Consider the following 27,118-nt stretch of genomic DNA (forward strand, 5'->3'; position numbering starts at 1 on the left):
TTTATTTTTTATAATCCTTTTCCAATTCTGATGTTGTCTATCATGTCTATCTTTTACGGTTTTCAAGAATAGCAACAAGATGAAATTGAGTAAAGTGTATGTGGCACACAAAATTTCTTGAGCAATATTGTCAATAGTCAAAGTTCAAGTTGGAGTTTTGATGCTACTCATGTGTGTCACTTAACTGATCTCTGAAAGTTATTTTTTGAAGATAAAATATCTATGTGCAATAGATTGAAGCATCCAATTGCTATGAAATATAATATATGACATTATCAAATTTAAGAGATGAAGTACTATAACTGCTGGTTTTTAGTTGATAATTTTTTAAAGATTAAAGGACAAACTGTCACCATGTTAACTGAATGATGATTTTCTGTAATTCCTAAATTAGACAGAAACAAGAATGTGTCCATAGTTCATTGATGCTCGGGGCCAATCACACTATAATTTTCTATGTTTCGTTGACTCTGCAATTGGGGTCAATACTCTAATTGGGCAATAAAAATAGAAAGATCATATATTATGTTAGGCAGGGGCAGATCCAGACTGTCATTTGAAATGGGGTATCTAACCAAGGATAAAAGGGGGGAAGGAGGGGTGTGTAAGTTCCAACTATATGTCCCCATTCAAATGCATTGATCATCCAAAAAAGATAGAGTTCCAACCCCTGTTACCCCCTTGATCTGCCAACATTAGGGATCATGTGTACTAAGTTACATGTTGATTGGACTTCAACTTCATCAAATACTATCTTGACCAAAAACTTTAACCTGAAGTGGACCAGATGGACAAACAGACGAACAAACAAATGGAGAAATAAAACGAATTGTTCAAGATTATGATTGTCTCCAACTGCCATATTTTCTTATGTTTGAGAAACCTTCCGTTTTCCTAAAATGATGCTATGATCTATTTGTACATGCACTTTTTAGATTCTTACCTTCATTATGATGTGCAGGTTCTGTTTTCCCAGATTTAGTGTCAAGAAATCCTGAATCTTGTAAGTCTGGGTTTTCATGGCCTTTCGAAAAGTCTACAGAGTAAAAAAAAACTTTGATTTTAATGAACAGATGAATGTTTGATGTTGCTGCAGCAAGATAATATGATGCAGTCAACCATATTACAGATTGGACCATACATGTAAGGTCAGACCGTATGAGCATACGTGTACGGTCCAGGATGAGCTGACCATACAAGTTATTTTATCATATGGGTAATTAATTAAATTGAAACAAGCATTTATCACAATCTTTATTTTACTAGTGATTTTTAGTTTTACAAATTGTTATTGATAATTTATTACAATTAGACAAAATGAACAAACGAACAATTGAAATTAAGAATTTGTTTAATTGTAAATCTGAATCCTATATGTTGGTACTATCGCCTTGGAAGGTAACACAATTCAAGTAACGTAATATTTTTTACATTTTCATGTTTGCAGTTCATGCATGTTCCTTTGCATTTGCATTTTGTGGTAAAGTTGCTAAATATTCCAATTCAATTGACCTCCCACATGATATTTACTTCTGATATCTTCAATTTCAGTGATCATAATTCAATTAATGTATTACTGATCGACATGCTAGATACAAGAGATTAACAGATATAATTAGTGTGAATTTAAGAAAAAGTTATATGCATTTGTATCTAATAAACCTGACCATCTTTTTTAATGGTCCGACCGTAGGAGTATTTTGAGTATTTACGGTCTGGAACATATATATATTATACACAAATATAGTCTTTTTTAAATTTTTTTTCATGATTTGAGGATGAAAAGGGGTTGCATTATATAATACACAAATGCATACTGAATATATACAAATAAAATCAGTACATCCAATGTCACTATATTCAAAAGAATGTTTGTACTTATTGAATATAGATTATCATACATGTTTTTTTTTTAATAAATATATCAGTCTTAACTTTACCATGCATATATAGGAACTTTTTTCAATTTTACCAGGATTTAGGCACACACTTAAGGTATTGATTAATAAACTTGTATGCCGGTGACCTATAGTTGTTCTTAATGTTTGTGTCATTTTGGTCTTTTGTGGATAGTTGTCTCATTGGCAATCATACCACATCTTCTTTTTTATATTGTTCACCCTGGGAAGTTTTAGGCGACTCCTAATAGACTACTCACTATAAGGTTTGCCTTTGATTTCTGTATAATCTTGCTCACCATTGACAGGTGTTACACCACTGTTATTTTTATGTGACACTTTGACCTTTGGGTCCATTGATTCACATTCAGATATTTTGTCTTCTTTACCATTTGTATCTGTTGCCTTTGCTTCAGTTTCGGTATTCTTTGACTCAGACTGTATAACCTCAGATTTTGGGATTTCAGGTTTTACAGATTCTTGCTTCACTTCCATGTTTACTTGTTCCTTTTCCTCTGTGTTACCATGACATTTACTATCAACAGAATTTTTCATAACATTTATCCCTTTAGCAATTTTTTCCGAATTTTGTATATTTTTAGCACTGCCATTTTGCGTAGATTGCCCACCCTGACCATCAGGATCATTCTGATTACCAGTATCTGATTGACAAGGTCTGTACACTTCTTCCTTCATATGCCTTTTATTTTCTTTTGAATTTTTGCTAGTACATTTAGTGAGTGAATTCCCCATTGTGTCTGCTTATACCTGGTAAAATATAAAAAAAAAATTGACATTGGAAAAAGTGTAAAAAAGTGTGTTGAAGATAGAACTTTGATTTCTAATGGTAACTTTTAGAAATTGTGACTTGGATGGAAAGTTGTCTCATTGGCATTCATACCAAATCTTCTTATAAAATTGAGAATGGAAATGGGGAATGTGTCAAAGAGACAACAACTCAACCACAGAAAAAACAACAGCAGAAGGTCACCAACAGGTCTTCAATGTAGCGAGAAATTCCCACACCTGGAGGCGTTCTTTAGCTGGCCCCTAAACAAATATATACTAGTTCAGTGATAATGAACGCCATACTATTAATTTCCAAATTCCTTGTACACAAGAAACTAAAATTAAATAATACAAGACTTACATAGGCCAGAGGCTCCTGACTTGGGACACTATTTATTGAATAATTTAACCCAAGGAATACCATGAATAGATATACAATGTATAATAACTCTAAAGAGCTAATTGTTTCACTTTTTACCTATAATGTCTGTTTGTTTACACATCATTGTAAATATAATGGAATTTGATGTAACTCCCATACAAGTGAGAGGTTTAGTGCTTTAAAACCAGGTTTAATCCACCATCTTCTATGTATACATTTGAAAATGTCTGTACCAAGTCAGGAATATGACAGTTGTCCATTAATTTAATGTGTTTTAATATCATTTGATTTTGTCATTTGATTAGGGACTTTCCGTTTTGAATTTTCCTTGGAGTTCAGTATTTTTGTGATTTTACTTTTCACCTAGGTCTATGTGAGTCTTGAACAACATGAACAATGGACACTTTGCAACATTGTTAACTTTAATAGAATTCATGACATAAAATCTTATTGCTGATAATTTGTTCTGTTTTATATTCTCTATATTTTCCTTTTTTTTCTTCTTCCCAAAACACAGGTAATTGAGTCATTCACAGTATACCAGGATAAATAACTCTTATATAGAAATATTCTAATAACAATTACTACAAATGGGCTTTTCTTGGTCATGTTGGTGATCGTTTTTATTATTGATAAAGGCAACAGTAGTATACCGCTGTTCAAAACTCATAAATCCATGGACAAAAAACAAAATCGGGATAACAAACCAAAACCGAGCGAAAAGCATTAAATATAAGAGGAGAACAACGACACAACACTGAAACGCAACACACACAGAAACTGACCAATCATCAGACAAAACACCACGAGAATAACAAATGTAACATGAAAACCAAATACATGAATTTGGGATAGACAAGTACCGTGCCAAGTCTTATCTCAATATCTTAAAAATAAGAGAAAACACAAACGACTCAACGTAAAAATGCAACACAAAGAGAAACGAACAATATTATAACAATGACCATCTTCCTGACTTGGTACAGGACACTTTTAAAGGGGAATAAAAGTGGTGGGTTGAACCTGGTTTTAAGGCATGCCAAACCTCGCACTTTAATGGCAAAGTTAAATATAACATTGAAATGCCAACATAATATTACAGGACTACAATACAAATAAATAGGAGAACATATTAGACACAGAAAAACATGATTAATAGATAACAAAAAGCATCAGGTTTAAAATTCAATACGCCAAAAATGCGCCTTGTCCACACAAGACTCACCAGTGACGCCCAGTTATAAAAGATCTGTTAAATGAAAGTGTTTATATATATATGTGCATCTATCATGTCTATCTTTTATATTTTCAATTTTAAAATAAGCAAAATTAAAAATATTTCATCATTACAGGGTAATATTTCTCCAAACAAGTAGTTTCAGTAAAGCGGACGATTAACAACTGACCCCAAGTGGTGGGAAAAAGCTCGCACTAGCCATCAGTTTGAAAAAAGTAGTTTGGGTTCATCATGTTCATCAAATGTTCAAAAAATATGGTATTGAAAATTATGCATTAGACCCCTTTCACATTAGCATTTTTTTTAATTGATCTAAATTTGAATCAATCTAAATAAGGCTAGTTAAAAATAGTTGCTTTTCATATATATGTATGCAGATAATTTTTTTTCAATTCAATTTAGCCTAGATAGTTTATGGGGGCTCGCGCGTATCAATCAATTTCTTTTAAATAGGAGTTTGCTATATTTTTTCTATAAATGAACTTTATCATATACTCAAAAGAAAAAGAAAATAATTTAAAGGGTCACCGTTAGTTTAAGCTGACAATCTGCCTTTGATAGAAGCATGCATTTTTGGTTTAGGTATTTTTTCCTATAGAACTTTTAAAAATAAGAGAAGTATTGTAATATCGAAATAAAAAAGAACTAAATTATAGAAATCACCTTAATTAATTTTCAATTCATGTTTAGAACAGCCTATTTGAAAATATTAAAAAAAAATATTGATCACCAACGAGTTAAACATATATTTCAATTTTAAAGCAAATAAAAATGAATTTTCGCACCAAAGGGAGATAATTTGGATCTTTTTCAATGATACAGTATTAACATTTTAAAAGTCAACTGGGGCCAAAAAGAAATGATTTTCTCAGGTGATTTTTGTACCATGTCATAAAGTAACAGTTAATAGTGTAATAAATAAAATTTATAATGAAAAAAAATATGAAATAAAAATTTCTGAAATTTTTGTTACCTCGAGTCTTTTTAATAAAATTTCATTAAAAATTTGGGTTTACAAGTAAGATCGGTTAATCACTTTTGATCTATTCAAACATAAGTTCCTCTTTTGGTTTTTAAGTTTAGACCAATTAAAGATAGGTTTAAGGCATTCACATTGCCCTAAAATCCATCTAAAGTGAACCGATCTAGTTGAAATCAATCTAATCAAATCAAAGGAACTTGTTTCTATCCATTGGAAGACCCACTATCAACATATATTTATATACGTTGATAGTGGGAGTGTAGCTGGGTTGCTTCCCCTCAGTATAGGTAGAACATATAGAGCCAGTCTTAATCAACTGAGCTAGGGAATCGAATCTTTGGCTCAGTGGGTTAACGCACTGACTGTCACGCAGACGACCGGGGTTCTAATTCGGGTGGTGACGATATGAATTTGTAGAGTAGATACATGCTCTCCGGTTACATTTGGCGCCTGACTAAAAAATCCACGATGGTTATCTGGAGTATAGCCAGGGTTTGTGTTGTTTATAAGAGTCATATATAAAGATATGATGACTCTTGTGGTGGGGGAATAGTGTAGCGGGTTGCTTCCCCTCAGTACAGGTAGAACATATAATTAAGCCAGTCTTAATCAACTGAGCTAGGGAATCGATTCTTTGGCTCAGTGGGTTAACGCACTGACTGTCACCCAGACGACCGGGGTTCGAATCCTAGGGGTGACGATATGAATTTGTAGAGTAGATAGTATGTGCTCTCCGGTTACAGGTCTTCCAATGGATGCACAGGGTATGTTTACTACCAACTAAAGCAGTGCTATTAGAATTATAATTTTGAAAGGGCAGATATTCTCTCAAATCCAGGAAGCTGTCTGTTTTCATTTTTTATGAACCATAATTATTGTACATAATTTTAACCGTAACAACCTGATTTTATTGTAAATACTGTATATAGCCTTAGGGGACTAGATATGTGATGTCACCATGCGTAGTCCCGCAGAGTTTAAACGTTTCATTAAAGGAACCCAACTCTTATATGGAAGAAGAAGAAGAAGAAGAAGAATGTCCACATGTCTTTAAGTTCTAAAAGTCTGTTTTCATGGTGTTTTTTTTCTCTTTTACCTCAGTTAATTTTTTAATGTCTGTTTTGAAAAAAAATCATGACGTTCTTCCTAAAATCTATCATATAGTGACAGACATTTATATATAGTTCCTTTACAAAAAATTAGACTGAGATAGTCAAACTCTACACAATTTGATTTATGGAATACATTTTTTTACCTGTTTCTCTTTTCTTTTGTCAACTGCTTGATTCAATCATCAACACAAATTACACGACTTTACAAGTAGTGGGTGTCTCTATAGAAATTCTAAATTTAAATTTGGGAAAAACATAATTGTTTTAACTTTTGGTTTCTAAATTTAAATTTATGAAAGCATGTTTCTTGAACTTTCGGTTTCTCTTTCTGTTGTAAAGTGTAGATCTGAAATTTATTTTTTATTTATCATTTTCTATTTTCTACATATTTTACTTTACATTGCTGTACCTTATATAGATCAAATAAGAATATTCCACTTTTGAACTTAAATGTTCATAAGCATGTGGCTTGATAATGCAATCGGTTTAACATGGAAGATGATCTTGGTCATGCTGGAATTTGTGTGGTATTTAGACAGCTTTTGTGATAAATTTGGCGGGAGTTTGGAAGATTTTTCAAAAAGAAGAAATTTACACAGTTTCCATTTGTTGATATCTGCAAATTTTTATAGGAAGCAAAAGTATGACATGAACACAAGCACATATATGATTTAATGTCCATATCAATACTAATAATCTACTTAAAGGGCCCACTATTGGGACTAACTGGTACAGCTCTAGCACATGCAGGCACTACTGTAGACCAGAGACATATATACACATGTGTATATATGTCTCTGTGTAGACGTTCTGTCAATAGTATAAAAGTATTGGCAATTGGAAGAAATAGTGTCCATATATATAATATAATGAATATAATGACATTGGGAGCCTTCTTAAACTCTGGAGCAGTCCTAGCAGGCCCCTAGCTAGAGCCACAGGCACTAGATTTTTTATTTATGTCGTAGCTATAGTGCCCATTTATAAATCTCCACCTATACAAATGCCCCCCCCCCCCCCCCCCCCCCCGAAATTTGTAACCAAATTAGGTTTATACTGATCAGTATAGACCCAATTCGGTCTAGCTCAAGTAATTTTGCTTCAGTTATAACTAACAAAAATTTCTTCAAAATGGTGAGGGGGGATATCTTTTGTCATAAAATGCACCCCTCCCCCTAAATCTGTTTCAGTTTGTACAAGGACGTATAACTAACTAATATACGTCCTTGGTTTGTATAAACATCCGTTGAAATGTTTGATGAAAGGTTTTTACAAGTAGTTTAACTGTGTTTAACTCCTAAAACAATAGCAATGTTGAAAAATAAATATTTCATTTGCATGATCTCAAATAAAAATAATTTAATAAGTAAACGAGAAAACACATGCAGCAGTAACTAAAACACCCAATACGGTTAAAATACAAAATAATAGCATTTCCCAAATAAAATAATACTTGCACAAACATTCTTTAAAAATATTTTATGTCTTATTAACACTTTCAATACAGATTTTTTTTTTTGGGGGGGGGGGGGGGGGGGGCATTTGTATAGGTGGAGATTTATTAAAGAGGCACTAGCTACGACATAAATAAAAAATCTAATATATTATTGTTTTTTTTGCTCAATCAATAATGAAATGCAAATAGTGAAATGATACCTGTATGGTTCACTTGCAAGTGAATAATTCGTTCTCATTGAATCAGTATTCATGTGAACTTCAATTTAACCCCATAGCTTCAGATGGATAATTTACAAATGAATTTTATGTGTTTTAAAGGAAAAGAATGTTAACATTGAAAGTGAAACAAAGGTAAATCATTTGATTGACTGATTCGATCCACAAATAATCATTCTCAAATAATAACAATATAAAAACAATTATATGAACATTTATGTTTCATCTATAATATGAAATAAAAATAGACCTAGAATAATCTAACAGCACGAGTTTGCTAATCTATTGTTTTGTCTATCAGCTCATAGATGATAATTTTGTCATGTGACCGTGATGTAATAAGTCATGATTTACTCTGGATTAATCCAATTTTTAGTCTATTAAAAATAACATAAACAATGTGGTGCACATGCATTTCTAATTAAAAAATTAAGATGTAATTTGATTGTTTATGGAACATTATTACCCTCTATCATGTCTATCTGAGATACCGCTATAAAAAGCTTTTTTTTTAAACTACCCTAGTAAACATGGTAAACATTATAAGTCATGGTAATATTTGAAGTGGCTTTCTTGTTTTTTCCCCAATATATGTTGCTTTGAGATTAAAAGTTCAGGATCATACCAATACCTACCTGGGACATGTATTTGGGTACTTAAGTTACCTCATAATTTGTTAAAATTTTAAAGCATAATATATATAATTATATAAGGAGGAAATTTTAAGATTTTGTAATCTTGCATAAATAAAACTTTAAAGTTGTTTTTTTTCATGTATACATGCATATATATATAATTCTCGCTACATTGAAAACCTGTTGGTGACCTTCTGCTGTTGTTTTTTTTATTTGGTCAGGTTGTTGTCTCTTTGACACATTCCCCATTTCCATTCTCAATTTTATTTTTACTAAACATCTACCACACAAGCAATGACAAGATTATTGACTTAAATGCATATATGTGTACTTTTATTTTATTGTCCTATTATTTGAAAGCATAACTAAAACCTCAATAAGTACTTTGGAAAAAAAATAGAAGTCTACCAACTGAGGAAGCGAATCTCTCTTGTGATAGTGAAAAATGCATCAACACATTAGTTATGGTAGAAATATATAGTTGTTTTCCTTGTCAACATTGAAATGTACTACCATAACCTTGTTTCAGTGACCTTGATACCTTAAACATATATATGGTATATATATAGCAACACCCATGCACAAAAAAATTCCATAAGGTATTAATAGAGGGTTCTTCATGTTCTTTGGGATTTCACCTGAGAAGCATGTATTTCTGGGTTTTCAAATTTACTCATAATCTTCAATTTTATTTTTGATAAATAGTTGAGGGATTTAAAAATTCCAACAGAATTGTTTTGAAATTTTAGTTTAATTTAAAAAACCATACTCTAACAATTGCAACAATAATGATAAAAAATTTGTAGAATTACCATGTAAACTAAAATAGCCAAAGTAAATTTTTCATATTTATATATAAAAAAAAAGGAATGCAATCATTGTTATACAGGATATATATTGTTCCAGCTCACAGTAAACAATTGTGATAGTGATCATTATTGATGATATATTATATAGCCTCAGAGTACAATGCAAATTTTTATTGACACTTTATCAGCACTTTCAGGTAAAATTGCCTATAACTTAATCTTTTAATGTGTAGGTGCAGGTGATGGTTATTTGGATGTTGAAACCAACCATGCATGACCACAGTGACCATATAGAGGATATCCTTGATGACAGTTTTCATAGATATTCTGTTTACCTGAATGGCTGAAGGATTAATGCAATAAAGTTATTGACAGGTAAAAAATTTATGTTTCGTTTATTGTTTCTGTTACCTGTAGTCTGCAGCTTTCGGAAGGTTGAGGATAAAAGTTGATATTTATATATATTCTCATTGGATGAAAAACATAAAACTACTTATATCAAGTAAGTAAAAATTTTGATTTATGAATAAGCCGAAGAGTGAAATACTACTAGCGATTATACTACTATAACAAATGATACAATTTAGATGCAGCAAAGTGATGGTGGGGGGGGAATTTGATTGATTTAATGCATTGCGCTGTTAATTTATATGCATATTTGTCATGTTTGTGGTCAACAGTTTGTAAATTGTAGGTAAACATATATACGTCTGCCCTTACAGTAACATGTACGACATGTATGTCACATTATATGTTAACTTAAGTTTTTGTAAACTAAATTACAATTCAAAACTTACTTGAAACTCCTGCTGTGAAAGACTTTGCTGTATTTTCATCCACTTTTACTAGGAAAATGCAATACACCAGGGGATAATATTAGAAGAAAGATGGTGTTTAGTTTCAAGTTAGTGTCTTCTCTTTTTTGTATATATGTGTAGCGACAGTTTTTTCAGGCTTAGCCTTTACAAAACTGCTCTGTTTTATACATATATATAGCTTCATTTATAAACCCATCCATCATATACGTTCATTAGCTACTTAATTTAACTTTTTCCCATGCAATCCACATAAATAAGTAACCCCTGCGACAAATAACAATGAATCTTAAGTATTTGCCATAAGTCGGATATCTATCTACAAAATATTATATTTAACTTTTATTGACCAGTGTAATCAAAGACACCATGGTAATAATAAATTAAGATACACCAGATTCAAGTTTCATCGTTATATGTCTCGCCAGTTGCGCTCAATTCAATACAGTTGACAGACTAAATCAAATAGGAAGTTTACAGGTAATTTAACTTTAAATTCAAACAAATTGTTCCAAATATGGTTTAGAAGAGTTGTAAATTCTTAAATGATTTCATTCCAAATTGAATTTCAAAACCACTCAACATGTTCAATGTAGCTTAAATTAGCTTTTGAATGAAAATAAGCAGACAACTATCATCCTGAGACAAATTGTCAAAATATAAGCTATAAAAATATAGGTATATGAAGATGTGGTATATAAATATGTCTATTTCAGGGTCTCTGTCATTAACTGTTTTATCCTGTCATTTTGAGTCATAAAACATATAAATTTAGATGAAGATGTACTTTATACATGTATTAATAGGCATGCCCTTTTGGTCTATGGACTGGATTAGTTGTCTCAACCGCAATTGTATCACATCTCCTTAATTAATTTTCATACATATATATACATGTGCAAATTAACATGGAACACGAAAAAAGGTTTTTATTTTCTTCCACAGTTTTACATGTTGTTATAATGTATGAAAAATCTTTAGTTTACATATTTTTGTGTAATTTTTAATATCATTTAGTTTTGCTCTTTAAAAGCTAATTTTGAACAATGCATATAAGATTTTTTTTATTAATAAAGAATTTCTTCATTGAAGAAATAAGTTTATCATTATGTTAAACTATTTACATCTAGAGCAAGGGTGGATCGAGCCATTTATAAAAGGGGGTTTCGTTACAAAGGATCAAAGGGAGGGGGGGGTTCCAACTATATGTCCTCATTCAAATGCATTGATCGTTAGAAAAAAAGGGGTATCTAACCCTCCGAAACCCTCCCACTGGATCTGCCACTGAAGAGGTCAATATATTTGTAACTTTGATATTTTGAAATAATTTTTGATTAACTACTAACTAGCTAGTGTTTTGTCATTTTCAAAAGAGACATGGAATTATATTATGAAACACATTTTAAATGAAAGATAATGTCATATTCATAATCAGCTTAAAATGGATAAATAATTGACCATGTTAAAGATTATTAGTCAATATATGCTTCAGGGGGACATGTGTTCGATACACAGGTTCTGTGGCCAGGTTAAAAAATTTGTCAGTCTTATTACACATAATTATGCCAATTAATCAGGAACAAGATGTGTAATTTTTGCATTTAATTTTTTTATCATTAGAAAAATCCTTATTCTCAGATTCTCTGATTTTGCAGTAAATCATTGAATGTTTTCTTGTTAATAATTTCATTTTGGTTGTATTATTTGTAAGCAATTCAATGTGATTCTGAAGCTAGAATAGTAAATTGATGAAGTTAATATGGAAGAAGCCATTCATCTACATTTGTGAACCTGAGTGAGGTCTTTCTTTTAAAAGTGTGTATCATATGTTCACGTCTATTTATGTTGTAACAAGAGCTTAAAATTTGTATAAGCAGTTAAAATAAAGTTCTCAAACAAAAAATCTGACATTTGTGATGATTTATAAGGTATATATAACTAACATTACCTACATGAAGCTGTTTAATGGATCTATACAAGCAATTTTGTTTTAGTCCATGTAAATATATTTTTTTCAAAACCAATTTGACATATTGAAGAAACTTGAATGAAATATGATAATGAAAGATTGGTTAGTGAACAGGGATATGACTTTTGCTTTAACTTTTATGACAATGTTTCTTCTATAGATATAGGAGGTGTGGTATGAGTGCCAATGAGACAACTCTCCATTCAAGACACCAATATAAAAGATTAAACCATTATAGGTCAAGGTACCGCCTTATAGCAGTTTTATGCAGAACACATGCAATATATAAGATATATCACATCTTAGTTGCCCTATAAGCACCTAAAAGCCCTATTGATGCCTGTAACATATGTGTTTAAAATTTATTAATGACAATAGTTTTATACTGGCAATGATCAGATTTTTATTTGAAGATTATTATATTTATAACTATACATCGAAGTAAAAATAATCAAATTATTTTAAATTTTGCTATATAAGGTAGATCAACTTAGTACTTGTTTGGCTTTATAAATTAAATATTTTGATATGAGTGTCACTGATGAGTCTTATGTAGACGAAACGCACGTCTGGCGTACTAAATTATAATCCTGGTACCTTTGATAACTATCATCAACATATTTTTTAGGTCAAAACAAATAAAAGATCTATCATTAACTGCATAAAGGGTGTCTAAAAAATAGCAACAAAATGTAAGAAGTTCTGCCTACTTCAATGCATTTCACTATTTCACTAAAATATATATATTATGTACATGTGCTATAGGCAGATTTGGTACAGTTCAGCTCTTTGATGTTTGTTATGAATGTAACTGATGTTATGAGAAATATTAACACATTATCATACATATCTAGTGTACTTGTGTAATATAGTTAAAACTGTTCTGACCGTCATTTTACAAAACTTTTTACATGGATCGAGGCAAACGGTTTATCAGCATATGTTAAAGTTAGTGAAAGTTTGATATGAAAAAAAGGAGGATGTTGAAAATATAAAGTTAATGAGACTGTAACACAACAACATAAAAATATAAAAAGACTTTTTTAGTTTAACATATTTGGTTGTCAACTGTGAGTTTACTCAAATTTTTAAACTTCATGTAGAAGTAGAGGGTAAATTGACTCCTTTTGATGAAGGAAAAAATAAATTTTGCATGAATTCTCACAGAAAAGTTTTACAAAACCAACCCTAACATTTGTTGGTTTACTTTTGCAGCCTACAACACCTTTCCATGTCACATGCATCAAATGTCTGTCATCAACACCAAACTCCTAAAATAACCCAAATAAAACATTTTTTGAATAATGATTTACATGTATTATCGTTGTTGATGTGATGCAATATTACATTATAAACAGTAAATTCAATTTGAAAATCTTTTTAAATAAAATTTATCTGGTAAAACACTTCAAAGAAATAAATAGAAAAACAACAGGCTTTTATTTTTAACAAGTTGAAAGTTTATATGCAGTAATATTTCGAGAAATTATCTCCCCTGTAAATATTTTTTTTTTATTAATGCAGAACCAATTTAGTTAAGATTCTGTTTTATAATAAAAAAAAACTTTGAAAATAAAAACAAACTAAGATGGTTTCAAAATATATTTCAAGAAAAAGATAATTTATACACATTCAGTGATGATTTGCAAACGCAAAATGTACTTTTACTATTATTCATGTCATATATCTGTACACTTGAGATGATATATATAATAAGCATAAGATTATGCTGATAAATGTAGTATTTATATACTAATTAATGCTTTTATAAGTATCCACTACTAATCAGATCTTTAAATCTATTTAAATTATTTACTCATCATTAATCAATCTGATAAATATAGAATTTTATTGTCTTTTTAGTTTATAATACTTTTTGTCATGCTAGATTAGTTTTATATACATGATGCCTGTTGTTTATTGTCTGAAACAAAATCTTGTACAGGAGTTGGTTTTTTTTTCGCAGAGTTATAAGATTTTTGCTATATTTACAACATAACCTGGTGTCTGTTTAAAAGGAAAGGTTTTATTTTCACATTCTGTATGCTATATGGTCTCTGATCCTCCCTATGTATAAATAACACCAAAGAGATGTTTCCCAATTTTACAGATAAAAAATATATGGAATGCTGTGGATTCATTATTATTCTTCGGATACCAATTTTTAGGGATTACATGGGAACTGGTAAACCACGATATCAAATATTCAACAAAAACCAAATTTTCTACAGGCTTGTATGCAGATTTCAGCAAAGCCATGAAATTAAATATCCACAAACATTTAAGTTTTCTTTAATCCACAAAAATTGGTACCCATGAAAATTAATGAATTCACAGTAGGTGGATTATCTGGTATTCAAGCTTAGTCCTTAAACCCAGGTTAGACTTTGTGCTATACCTATTTTACTGTAAGATAATCAAATTTAAGGAATGAGTTTATCTGAAGTAAGAAGAAATCAAAGTCTTCTATGAATGTAAAAATGTTTCATTTTTGTCGAGCCTGCAACTTTTGTTGCAGAAAGCTCGACATAGGGATAGTGATCCGGCTACGGCGGCGGTGTTAGCTCACTTCTTAAAAGCTTTATATTTTAGAAGGTAGAAGACCTGGATTCTTCATACTTTGTATATATATATGCCTCATGTTACAAACTTTCCGTCAGTCACATGTCCAATGTCCTTGACCTCATTTTCATGGTTCAGTGACTACTTGAAAAAAAAGTTAAGATTTTTTGTAATGTTAAATTCTCTCTTATTATAAGTAATTGGATAACTATATTTGGTATGTGCATACCTTGCAATGTCCTCATGCCTGTCAGACAGTTTTCACTTGACCTCGACCTCATTTCATGGATCAGTGAACAAGGTTAAGTTTTCGTGGTCAAGTCCATATCTCAGATACTATAAGCAGTAGGTCTAGTATATTCGGTGTATGGAAGGACTGTAAGGTGTACATGTCCAACTGATAGGTGTCATCTGACCTTGACCTCATTTTCATGGTTCAGTGGTTATAGTTAGGTTTTTGTGTTTTGGTCTGTTTTTCTTATACTATATGCAATAGGTCTACTATAATTGGTGTATGGAATGATTGTAAGGTGTACATGTCTAGCTGACAGGTGTCATCTGACCTTGACCTCATTTTCATGGTTCAGTGGTCAAAGTTAAGTTTTTTAGTTTTGGTCTATTTTTCTAATACTTTATGCATTAGGTCAACTATATGTGGTGTATGGAAATATTTTATGATCTATATGTCGGTTACGCAGGTTTTATTTGACCTTGACCTCATTTTCACGGTCTATTGCTAAGTTTTAAGTGTTTGTGTTTTGGTCTATTTTTCTTTATTTATAAGCAATAAGTCAACTATATTTGTTGTATTGAAGAATTGTTAGCTGTACATGTCTGCCTGGCATGGTTTATCTGACCTTGGCCTCATTTTCATGGTTGATTGATCAATCTTTCATTTTCTTTGTTAATGTTGAGTTTATGTGACAGTTGTAATAAAGCTTTATATTTAGGTTTATCAAGATAGTATCAAGGATTAGTAAAGAAGGCGAGACATTTCAGTGTGTGCAGTCTTGTTATACATTTTACACCTTTGATGATGGTTTAAGTTATCCATACAAACTTCTGAATGTTTTTCTTTGTAAATTATTTTGGCAACAATTTAAATAGTTCAGGGTCAGTAAAAGAAATTATGGGGTAAGAAAAAAAGAATATATATATGTAGATCTATACCAGTGAAATTTTAGGTAATTATATGTCTTGAAAACTATCAATTGGAATAAAACATTGATCACTGCATTGTAATTATTTGTATGACTTAAAATAAAATTGTTTCAATATTTTTATATTTTTCAGGCATTTCAATGAACTGAACTAAAAATGATGAGACAGGTTATTGTTTTGTGTTTAATTCAAGCTGTGCTTGCGAAAGGTAATTCTTCTATTAATACTGTTCCCAGGGCTATTGCAAACCAGTTTTAAAACAAAACTATATTGATTTTTAGCATGGAAGAATATGTCATGTTTTTGAAATAAGCTTCATTTAATAAAGTACAGTTGAAACTGAAAGTTTGAAAAGTCCAAAACATAAATGCTATAATTTTAGTATACAGAAAATTTCTTGAAAAATTTTGTTAGGTTACATAGGGAATCACTGAAGCGTGATGGGAGCGCATCCCCTCTTCGACAGTCAGTGGGCCCCCACTTACAAAATTTCTGGATCTGCCACTGTCATTACATTCTTTTCAATCAAGATGTAAATCCATTCAATAAGCTTCTGATCCAAATTTTGTTTAGAAAATGAGATGTTTCTTCATAAACTATTTTAACTCAAACTCAAAAGAAAAGGTTTATTTATGTAAATTATTAAAAAAAATCTCTGATGATCAGAAATATATATTGTGATATTTTTGTAACATTTTCTACCTTAGAAAATTGGAAGTAGATCAGAACCACTTGAGGAATACTAAGTGTATTTCATACATTGCACACTTTACCTTTGTCCTTGGTGAAACAACTAAAACACAGCTCTCAGTCAAGTTGAATTGTTGTTTATTAACAAGATACTTGTTGCTGGGCGGAAGAATTTTGTTTTTTACATGGATACCATATAAAATAGGTTAAATGCACATTTACCTCTCATTTTAAAATACATGACAAGGTTAAAAGGAAAAATACCATCACAACATTGAGTTAAAGTCATCTGTATTTATAAATGACAATAAATACCATAGTAAAATAGGATTAAGATATAAAGACCTGAATTTAGTGTTTGTGTCATTCAACATCTGTATTTATTAAATCAACATCAATACTGAGAAAGAAGAGGTCAGCCCTTGGTGACCTATGTTTTATAGAAAATAAATGATAGAAAAACAATTTGTACTTCTTATATTGCAGAAATATTGAGAGCTTTTCCTTTTAAATTTGTAGTAGGACTATTTTGGTAATAAAAAGCCTTAAACATAAATACCTATGTAACTGTGTAAGGCCAAAAGAAGAAAAGTAAACTATACAGAGTGCCAATAAAATCACAACCCTCTCATGTATTTTCAATTTAAAAAAAAAACAGATAGAGTAACATGTAGCTCAATGTGTATGGATTGCATTGATAGGGTATTTTTGTATTTTTATTTAAAAGGGTCCAGAGAGGGCATGGGTTATGATTTTCAGGTTTCTATGGTACTAAGTATATATATGATTATTTGGGAAATCATGGTTTGGAGATTTTTAATCTGGGTTCATGATCTAAATACACTAGTTGATTCAAATTTATTTTGAGAAACATTTATTCACTAGAAATTTGCTTTTCTGATTACAAAGGGCCTCAGTAACTAATTAGTTGAACATCTGTATCACTAGCCTGTCAACACTAAGATAGTTAGTTCGAACCCTCACACAGGGCAGATGTGCTTAACTCCAATCTTGATTGACTTAAGAATTGTCAGTTTTCTTACCAACGGTCTTTGTTTCTCTCATTGTACTCCAGCAATGAGTCCAGCTTCCTCTACCAATAAAAACTGACTGCTAAGAAATAGCACAATAGTTTTAAAATTGGCATTAAAACAAATCACTTGAATCCTAATTACGTAATTTTTATATCAGTAATTTAATTTAATTTTAGATAATATTTTGTACATATTTTCATGCTTTAATGCATAGGATAGTATCTATTAGTCTGCAATGGAATGCTTAACTCAAATGGGGGATAGGGGAGTTAACTCTATCACTTTAGTTAATAATTTATGTATTATTGTTTGCTTAATGTCCAGTGGCAAATGTTTCAGGCATATTCAAAACAATTATAAAAAACTGGCAATGATAGGTAATTGTTAGAGTTTAGGTTCACCATAGAAGAGAAAAGTTAACTTCTTTCAGAAAAATATATTTAAATGGAACAGCCTAAAGAGGATAATATTTTTGAAAATGTCATTTTAACTTTTAAATAATTATTTTTAGAGATAACTGGATGTACCAATGCAGAAAAAACTTCTGATGGCACCAAAAACAAAACCTGCTGGACCAATGACCAATGTAGTGATGACCACTTCTGTGTCACACATCTAATGCTATGTTGTCCTATCTTACAATTGCCTAAGCCAGTACTGGTTGTAGAACCAAACATTTTACCAAAGACTGATCCAGAACCAAATGATATATGTAATTATCCAGAAAAAGATACAAATGGCTTGAAAAAAGCTTGCAGTAAAACAAACACGACTTGTAGCAAGAACTACCTCTGTATGATGGGAACTTGTTGTCTGGATGGATCTAAATTGAATTTTGGTAGGTCAAATTAATAAAGCTCTTATTATTTTTCTGTTTTTAGAAACTAAAATTGCTTAAAAGACTCACGACATGTCTGATGTTCCATCTTAGGCAAATCTAAAGATTTGAAATTTTCTAACAGTGTATAATTTCAGACAGTCTTTTTATAAATGTAACCACCAGGTTTTTCTTTTTCTTTTTTTTCCTTAAACTCAGAATAAACATTGGTTAAATATCCTGAGTTAAAATGAAGTGGATGTAAGTAATTATAGGCCACAGTTAAAACCTTTAAAGATGAGATTTGCAGCAAGTTTTTTTTTGTGATTTGGTACATATTTCATGTATTTTAAATTTTAAAACATTATAGATGACATATCAAGAAACAGTGAAATTTCGTCATTACTGGAGTCCTTAGTAAAGACATTGAGACCATCATTACACAGATAATTTCATCCTCTGTATAAATTATTCATGACATTAAATCTAAGTTGGTGTGTGTTCTTGAGAAAGTGTCAAAGTATCATATCATGTTTCTAAGTAACCATGGCAACATAACATGAAGCAATTTTTTTCTTAAAAAAAAAACCAGCAAAAAATACACACTCTTTTGAATAAAAGTTATCGTGACTTGGCAGACGACAGATGATCCATATAATCTAGAGAAAATGACACAGATTTGACAATATCACATGACTTCTTTATTGGATTGTATAATTTGATGGTAACACATGAGTGTACCCTATATGCTAATTACAGATTAAAGCTTCTTGTAATTATCAGTCTGATGAAAAAGATTAAGTTGTTGACACACATGACATACTGAACAAGACTAGAAATTCATCACAACTTAACTTAAATCTAGAAGAAAATTTTGTCTCTCGATCCTTAAACAAAAGTCGTGTAAGGCAGGATATAAGTACATTGTACGTCTTTTCTGGGAATGCCAATAACTGTTAAATTTTCTGCCTCACTTTGAACAATGATATTTTCTGTAAAGTTGTAATACTATCATATCAGTTTGATGACTATTTTGAGGTTCTACCCTGAAATTGAATTGAAACCTGAATGATATTGAGAATGAAAATGGGGAATATGTCAAATAGACAACAACCCAACCAAAGAGCAAAAATCAATTTTGCAGTTGATCAGATTGTCTGAATTTTCTGCATAGAGGCAAGACATATCTCTGTGTCAACAGTAAATCTTCTTTTTCATTGTAAAACTTTTGTTTTAAGCAAAGTGTACGTAATTAAACTACACAATGGATTTTTTTTTAATTTCACATATGAATTCTGCTTGTAAAATTACACCAGAAAATGAAATAAAAAAAGGGGGTAACCGTTTTTGTTTTTGAGATACGAGCCGTTGAAATTAACTACATGATACACCAAAATTACAAAGGATATATAGAGAAAATCATCAAAATTAGCAGATATTTTTACATTATCAAGATTTTCTATTTTGTTAGACAATGGATTTTTTTCTAAAATTGATATACGATTTAAAAATAATGGACGAATCCATCGGTGCAAAGAAAGTCCTTAGCAACCGTATTAGTTTTTACGCTACTCTCTGTTGAAGTTTAGTTTTTTGACAGGAACATTAAAATTATCTGGTGACGTCATTATATGCAATAACGTCGCCGCAACTTCTACGTTGAAGCTCTATTATACCGTACAATGTCGTAGCAATGGTGTGCGTGTGTATTACCCATCTTCCTATGTATTACAAATGTTCTAAGGCTATAAATTGATAAGGAAATAAACTTACTAATTTTAAAGGATGTTTCTGAAAAGAAAATGCAAGTTTGTAAATTAATTTACCGCAAATGAAAGAAATTTACCGTAGACTCTAATTTCATCTTTTCTGTATTAGTGTTATTTCCGAATCTTTTTCAATGCTGGCATGGATTGTTTATTTCTTTTATGAATCAAATATCGAGTTTGAATTTGTCCTGGTTGTCAGAATGAATTGATCGGCTTTAATACTAAGATCGGGTATACACCGATTTCAATTCTACTTCTGCATGTTTGTATTTAAAAGAGTAGACCTATTTTCTGCATATTTTCATGTTCGTTATTTCTGCATGTTGTTAATCTTAGGATTTGCACACAATATAGTCTACATCATAAACCTATTTCATTAGTCATGTTTACACACATGCTCAAGACGCATCTCTGCCAAAACATTTTTTTTTACAAAATTTCCAATCTTGATCACTTTCCCTTTTCTTCATCTGAATGACAAAGAATGATGTAATGTTTGCTGATTGAAGTTTAAGAAACATAAGAAAATATTTGTTTGTTCCATGCATTATTTGTTAAAAAATTGATTGATTGATTGTTGGTTGCTTAACGTCCAGTGGCAAATATGTCATGAATGTTCAGGACGAGAACAAGTTAATGATAAATACAATTGGAAGTTTTGTTCATAACAGAGGCCATCCGGGATGATGGTCTGGGAATTTTGGAGTGCCACTAGAAAATGAGGGTATATCGGAAAGGGATAGAAATTTTACTGCGTGCAACAGTCCACATACTCAACCCTTAAATTATAGTTGTTGCAATGGTTTTTGACAGGCATAGAGTGTGGCACTCTCTTAACACAAGGCATCGGATTTAACGAACCCATTCTGACCGGACGTGACTGCGAGCTTAATAAATCCTGCACAGCCAAATGGACGCTCCACTTCGGCAAATGTTTTACTGCCGGTCGGGAGAAGACCAAGCGACCATATTTCGTTTCCCCAGTCACCCTTGGGGTAACACGGATTTAAACAATAAGCATAATGCATATGCTACTATGCTTTTTCAACTCTTTTAGTTCTTATACATCCGTGGCTTTAAAATGTGCTACCTTTAGTGTCCCTTATCTGGGTTAATCTAAAAAAACAGCTTCATTTCATTTAACCTTCAGAATTTTTTAGACCGCAATGAGGTTAAAAAGAAGGACTCGCTTATGTATACATTTTTTTTAAATAGAAAAGATCGGAGTATTTGGTATATAACTACCCGTTGCAGATATTTCATACATGTATATTCAAAATGAAAACCTTACACCTATATAATCCTTTTGAGATCAACGTACCTAGTCAGTGCAAAAACGACCGTAGCATACCCATGCAGTGTTATGCAATAAAATTTGTGTAGGGGAGTGCTTTAAATAGCGATTATTAGTTAATATATCTAGTAATGCTTTAAATTAACTGGTGTAAAATTAATTATATAAGAATGCGACCTTTGAGAAATTATCATGTTCGATGCTTTAAAAATTTACCTAACAAAATGTAACAAGAATGTACTCCGTGTAATGCACAGAGATTATTCACACTGTATTGCTTCACGGGTTTACATAGCAAAGTGCAGTACGAATATAGCTTCTGCATAATGCAAATGCATAGCTTTCCTATTTATATCATATAAAACAATAAGGAGATGTGGTATGACATCCAATGAGTCAACTACCCACCACTGCATGGTTAAATGAAGTCGATGTAAGCAATAAGAATTAACAACCAAACTCTATTCAACAATTAAAGGGACAAAAACATAATGTGTAGGCCACAAACACCCCGATATGAAAAATGCAAGAAAATTCCAACGAGAAAATCAACAGCCTTATTGATGAAAAAAATAGTTACGAAAAACAAATACCATGTTGTGAAGTGACAGACTTGAACCAAAGTAATAATTAATTTCACATGTCATTCATTAATTGTTCGGTAACCTAAAGCTTTATGTTGAGTACTGTGTGTTTTCGTTCAAAACTACGGCTTTTATAACGATATTGTTGGGTCAATTCAGATTTCATTTTAATTAATTTGATATCAATAGAAGTAGAATCGTCACATGTTTATTTATTTATAGTTCTGTTGTGAGGCATTTTTACAATCTGTTGATATCATAAGTTTTACACGGAATGCCTTTCATGTCCCATGCGTCTAAAACAAAAAAAAACAAAAACTGGTATTAAAGTCAGGCTGCACGAAACAATAGAATGCTTTGATTTCTAACTGGAGTAATTCAGATAATTTCTCATGATTAAGTTTTTTAAGACAGCACGGGCGTGCTTGTTTGATTTACGATAGACCGCACAAAGTATTTTATCTTTCGTGTGTCCTTTCTTGGAGTAAGGGAGATAATTTGCGTAACTAACGTTATTTATCCCGTATTCCGCTAGGGGCGTGCAATTACGTACACTTCGCCTTAATAGATATAGGAAGATGTGGTGTGAGTGCCAATGAGACAACTCTCCACCCAAATAACAATTTAAAAATTAAACCATTATAGGTTAAAGTAATGTAAGTTGTAAATGAGTAATGTTCTTTGGTAACTTTACTTTGCAGTTTTTAGGGGCCAGCTGAAGCATGCTCTTATTGAGATATTTTCTTGCTGTGTTGAAGACCCATGGATGACCTTTAGCTGCTTTCTGCTCTGTGGTCAGGTTGTTGTCTCTTTGACACATTCCTGCTTTCAATTCTCAATTATATTAGAAGTTCCTTCCCTTCAAAAGAGAACATGCTTATAATTTATGTCTTATATTTCAGCACCATTAACGACCAGTAGTGGTTCTTGTCCGTCAGTTGAGAACATGCCTGTAGGTTTATGTTTTATATTTCAGCACCACTCACGACCAGTAGTGGTTCTTGTCCATCAGTTGAGAACATGCCTGTAGGTTTATGTTTTATATTTCAGCACCATTTACGACCAGTAGTGGTTCTTGTCCATCAGTTGAGAACATGCTTATAATTTATGTCTTATATTTCAGCACCATTCATGACCTGTGTTGGTTCTTGTCCATCAGTTGAGAACATGCCTGTAGGTTTATGTTTTATATTTCAGCACCATTCACGACCAGTAGTGGTTCTTGTCCATCAGTTGAGAACATGCCTGTAGGTTTATGTTTTATATTTCAGTACCATTAACAACAAGTAGTGGTTCTTGTCCATCAGTTGAGAACATGCCTGTAGGTTTATGTTTTATATTTCAGTACCATAAAGGACAAGTGGTGGTTCTTGTCCATCAGATGAGAACATGCCTGTAGCATTATGTTTTATATTTCAGCACCATTCACGACCAGTAGTGGTTCTTGTCCGTCAGTTGAGAACATGCCTGTAGGTTTATGTTTTGTATTTCAGTACCGGTACCATTAACAAAAAGTAGTAGTTCTTGTCCATCAGTTGAGAACATGCCTGTAGGTTTATGTTTTGACATTCAGGACAGTATAAGATGTGGGAAAGACCAAGTTTGTCAAGGGGAGCAACTCTGTTGTCCAAGTGGGTGTGGATCTGTTTGTACCAATCCAGGTAACACTAGATAAAAATTTCTAAAGAAAAGACAAACCTTTGGATAGAGAAAAACATCTGATACCTTTATGAAAGGATGTGTTTGTTTAGGACCTTACTTGAATCGTAGAAGTACATGACTGTATAACTAAACCATTGAAGTTTTGAAATTCCATTTATTAATTGCTTAGTATAAACTGTAAGGTTTTTCAAATATTGTGAATAATCACTGAGATTTAATGACGAGAAGAAGGCATGAATTTGATTTTACTTTAGATATGACATATAAATTGCATGAGTCATAGAACATATAAAAGTTTGGAAGTTGGAAATATTGAGGACATTCAAGAAGCAATACCTTTGGGTATATTTTTTTTTGTAGAAAAACCATTGAAACCATGTCAAAAACAATTAAGAATGGCAGCACTTCAGTTATTTGCACAGAGAGAAAATGAAATATGTTCAGCCATATTTTTGCCAAGGTAAATTTTTGTCAACAGGACTGCTTTCACAGTTTCACTATACCACTCGTAAGAAATGCATGTTGCTTTCTTCTAGAAATTAAAATTGGTAAAAATATTTTAACTATGCTAATGAGACAAGAACAAGATTATAGTACATGTACATGCAAGGGGAAATAACTCTATGTTGTGAATTATCAGAGAGAATACTGGTAAAATTGGGAAATTATCTTGGAGGTAGCTCTCTGTTAATATGGTATAGGATGCCATTTACATGACACCAGTCCAGCACCCACAAATTAAGTCCCTCAAGAAATCTAATATCTTTTAAATGAGATATTGTACCAAGAAGAAGTCTAAATTTCATTGAGGCTCTGAAACAAAATACATGTAAAAATAGATAACTTTCTTGTCAGAAAACTGTGTATGAAGTCTGTATGGTGACCTAGCTATATTTAACAATTTCTGTGTCATTCAGTCTCTTGTGGAGAGTTGTCTTATCGGCAATCTACCACATGTTCTTATTTTTATAGTTAAATAAATTGTAAAAAATGGTAAATATTAAATTCTTTTCCAAATAAATAGTAATCTATCCACTGTATTTTATTTTATGCCCCACCTACGATAGAAGAGGGGCATTATGTTTTCTCATCTGTTTATGCCCCATCTACGATAATAACTCATGCGCTACGTGTATTTGTGAGTTAATGTGTTGTTCGGTCACTCGTTGCATATTTTTCTCTATTTGAATTCTTCGATTAGTTATTCTATAATTATAAGCCAAGTCCAATATATACAGTAAAAATTAGTTTTTTCTCATTGTTGATATAAAAACAAAAATATCCACATCATTGAACTCTGTCGCTAGACATAATTTTTCATCTCGTTTCTAATTTTTTTGAGACTTTCTGACAAAAGGCAATTAGTGTAACAGTTGGGACATCAAGAACAAAGACTTCATACTTTTGATATGGATTCCATTTTACACAAGCAGACTTATGTTTCTGCTATACTCTTTATTGATGCAATATCATGCTGATAAGAAATGCTGGATAAAATACACCATCGCAGTACTATTTGAATGTCAGAATAAAATTGTGTCATTCAATACCAAAAAGAAGAAATCCAGCAACTTTTGATTTGCAGGAACCAACCTAACTACATGAATTGACAACAAAAGCTAAATGACATCAAAAGAACTGTGTATTGTTAATTGACAATGTGTTTGAATTTCTTTGATTTTGGAAAAGTTGAAAATTATTATATGACACAAACAAAGATCTGCAATTAACACTTATTAATCTCATAGCTAACCAAAAGCATTGGAATAGAACTATGAGACAGCTGCATGCAAGACTATGATCAACTTTTCTAGGGGAATGGTAGTCATAGCAATTAAATGTTTTGTTTATATCAGAATACATTATTTGTATATACTGTGTCTCACACAAAAATGTACCACAAACTTTTCTTGTTGATTTCACAACGTTCTTCAATAACTGGCTTTAACGTGATGATCGCAACTGCAATTACGATCATCCCAATATGGCGGACATAAATTTAGAGAAATTTTAGAAGGCTGATTTCTCCACTTTAACAGCTTATTTTCAGATTTTTTTTAAATCAAGAAAAATCTTTATAAGCATTAATTGCCATTGTATGTGTTTTTCATAAATTAAAGAAAAACAACCAGAAGAACGAAAATGGAGATTAAAAAAATAACAATGATGATCGTAACTTCGTCTATGGATGATCGTAACTTGGACTTGTTTTTATGAAAAGATGATTGTAACTTAAAATTTACGAATGTTTTTCTTTTCACCAAATGAACACCCTACTTAGAAGTCACAATAAAATAAATATTATGATTTTAAAGTTAAACAAAGAATAAATGAAAACTGCTATTCTAAAAAGAAATGACACAAGGGGGATTAGCAGACTTATATGCAAATGTCCTCAATATTTTTTTCTTATGAGTAATTTGGTTAACTTTCAAAATATATTAACGTTGATATGAAGTTGATATCAATATCATTCTCATGATACAGTTTAAGAATATAGGCCAAAACTTTCACGGAATAAAGTAAAGGAAGGCATGACGTTACACTATTTTGATGACTTTCTATCGGTTTTAAATTGTTGCCTGGTCTTGTTTTTTCTTAATCAAAACAGGGCGATATATAGATATACTGTTCCCAGATCAAACTATGACTATTAAACATTGGTAGACTACAGAGGTGGACTTAGAGGGAGGGTCAAGGTGGTGGCGTCACCTTTTTTTTGGGGAAATTTGGTTGATTGTATAGGGAAGTAATGAAGTATGACTGTAGCGGGTCTTCTCTTAGGCAGCCAGTCCCCCATCTCTTATGAAAATCTCTGGATACGCCACTGGACTACTTTTGCATGTATTTGCCATGGGTGGGCTATTTATGTAAAGAAGGAAAAGTTGAAATAGATGGTACATGTATACACGTTCATATTAAATTTTTCAAGCTTCAAATTCTTACATTTATACAGTATATGACATGTTTTATTGAAGTTAGTCAAAGAAGTTGTTTTAAGCCAAACAGCGATCTACCATTTGATTTTATATGGGGTGATGAAATTTGGAAAAAGGCAGGACAGGCTATTTCAAAAAAAAAAAGGGGGGCCGGATGAACAGCTTGACCAAACAAAAAGGGTGTATGACAATTTATGTAAAATAAAATCAGGACTGAATAGAATAAAAATAAAAAAGCAGGATAGAGATTTCAACATAAAAAATGCAGGACAAAATTATTCATCCTATTCTCTCCCCCAAACTA

General features: G+C 31.5%; 2 protein-coding genes across 9 annotated transcripts in view; one reads left to right on the forward strand and one right to left on the reverse strand.

The window, feature by feature from the left end:
• The window catches only part of LOC134708430 (uncharacterized), a 33,335-nt gene extending 26,412 nt beyond the window's left edge, over nucleotides 1-6,923 (reverse strand). Inside the window, exons 1-3 of one of the 3 annotated variants that reach the window (XM_063568948.1) lie at nucleotides 6,810-6,923; nucleotides 2,159-2,666; nucleotides 944-1,036 (exon numbers count right to left, since the gene is read on the reverse strand). In XM_063568948.1, coding sequence (XP_063425018.1) covers nucleotides 944-1,036; nucleotides 2,159-2,651 — 586 coding nt within the window. In that variant the 5' untranslated portion in view covers nucleotides 2,652-2,666; nucleotides 6,810-6,923. Of the gene's footprint in view, nucleotides 1-943; nucleotides 1,037-2,158; nucleotides 2,667-6,543; nucleotides 6,726-6,809 lie in introns of those variants that run through there. The other 2 variants (XM_063568949.1, XM_063568947.1) reach the window with 2 other exon arrangements.
• The window catches only part of LOC134708427 (papilin-like), a 170,289-nt gene that overhangs the window by 91,896 nt on the left and 51,275 nt on the right, over nucleotides 1-27,118 (forward strand). For 2 of the 6 annotated variants that reach the window (XM_063568941.1, XM_063568935.1), the window contains exons 1-6: nucleotides 6,945-7,041; nucleotides 9,752-9,893; nucleotides 16,158-16,233; nucleotides 18,261-18,587; nucleotides 23,707-23,874; nucleotides 24,236-24,335. In XM_063568941.1, coding sequence (XP_063425011.1) covers nucleotides 16,182-16,233; nucleotides 18,261-18,587; nucleotides 23,707-23,874; nucleotides 24,236-24,335 — 647 coding nt within the window. In that variant the 5' untranslated portion in view covers nucleotides 6,945-7,041; nucleotides 9,752-9,893; nucleotides 16,158-16,181. The other 4 variants (XM_063568937.1, XM_063568940.1, XM_063568938.1 and 1 more) reach the window with 3 other exon arrangements.

This window comes from Mytilus trossulus, chromosome 2, assembly GCF_036588685.1.
Source record: "Mytilus trossulus isolate FHL-02 chromosome 2, PNRI_Mtr1.1.1.hap1, whole genome shotgun sequence".
Lineage (NCBI taxonomy): Eukaryota > Metazoa > Mollusca > Bivalvia > Mytilida > Mytilidae > Mytilus > Mytilus trossulus.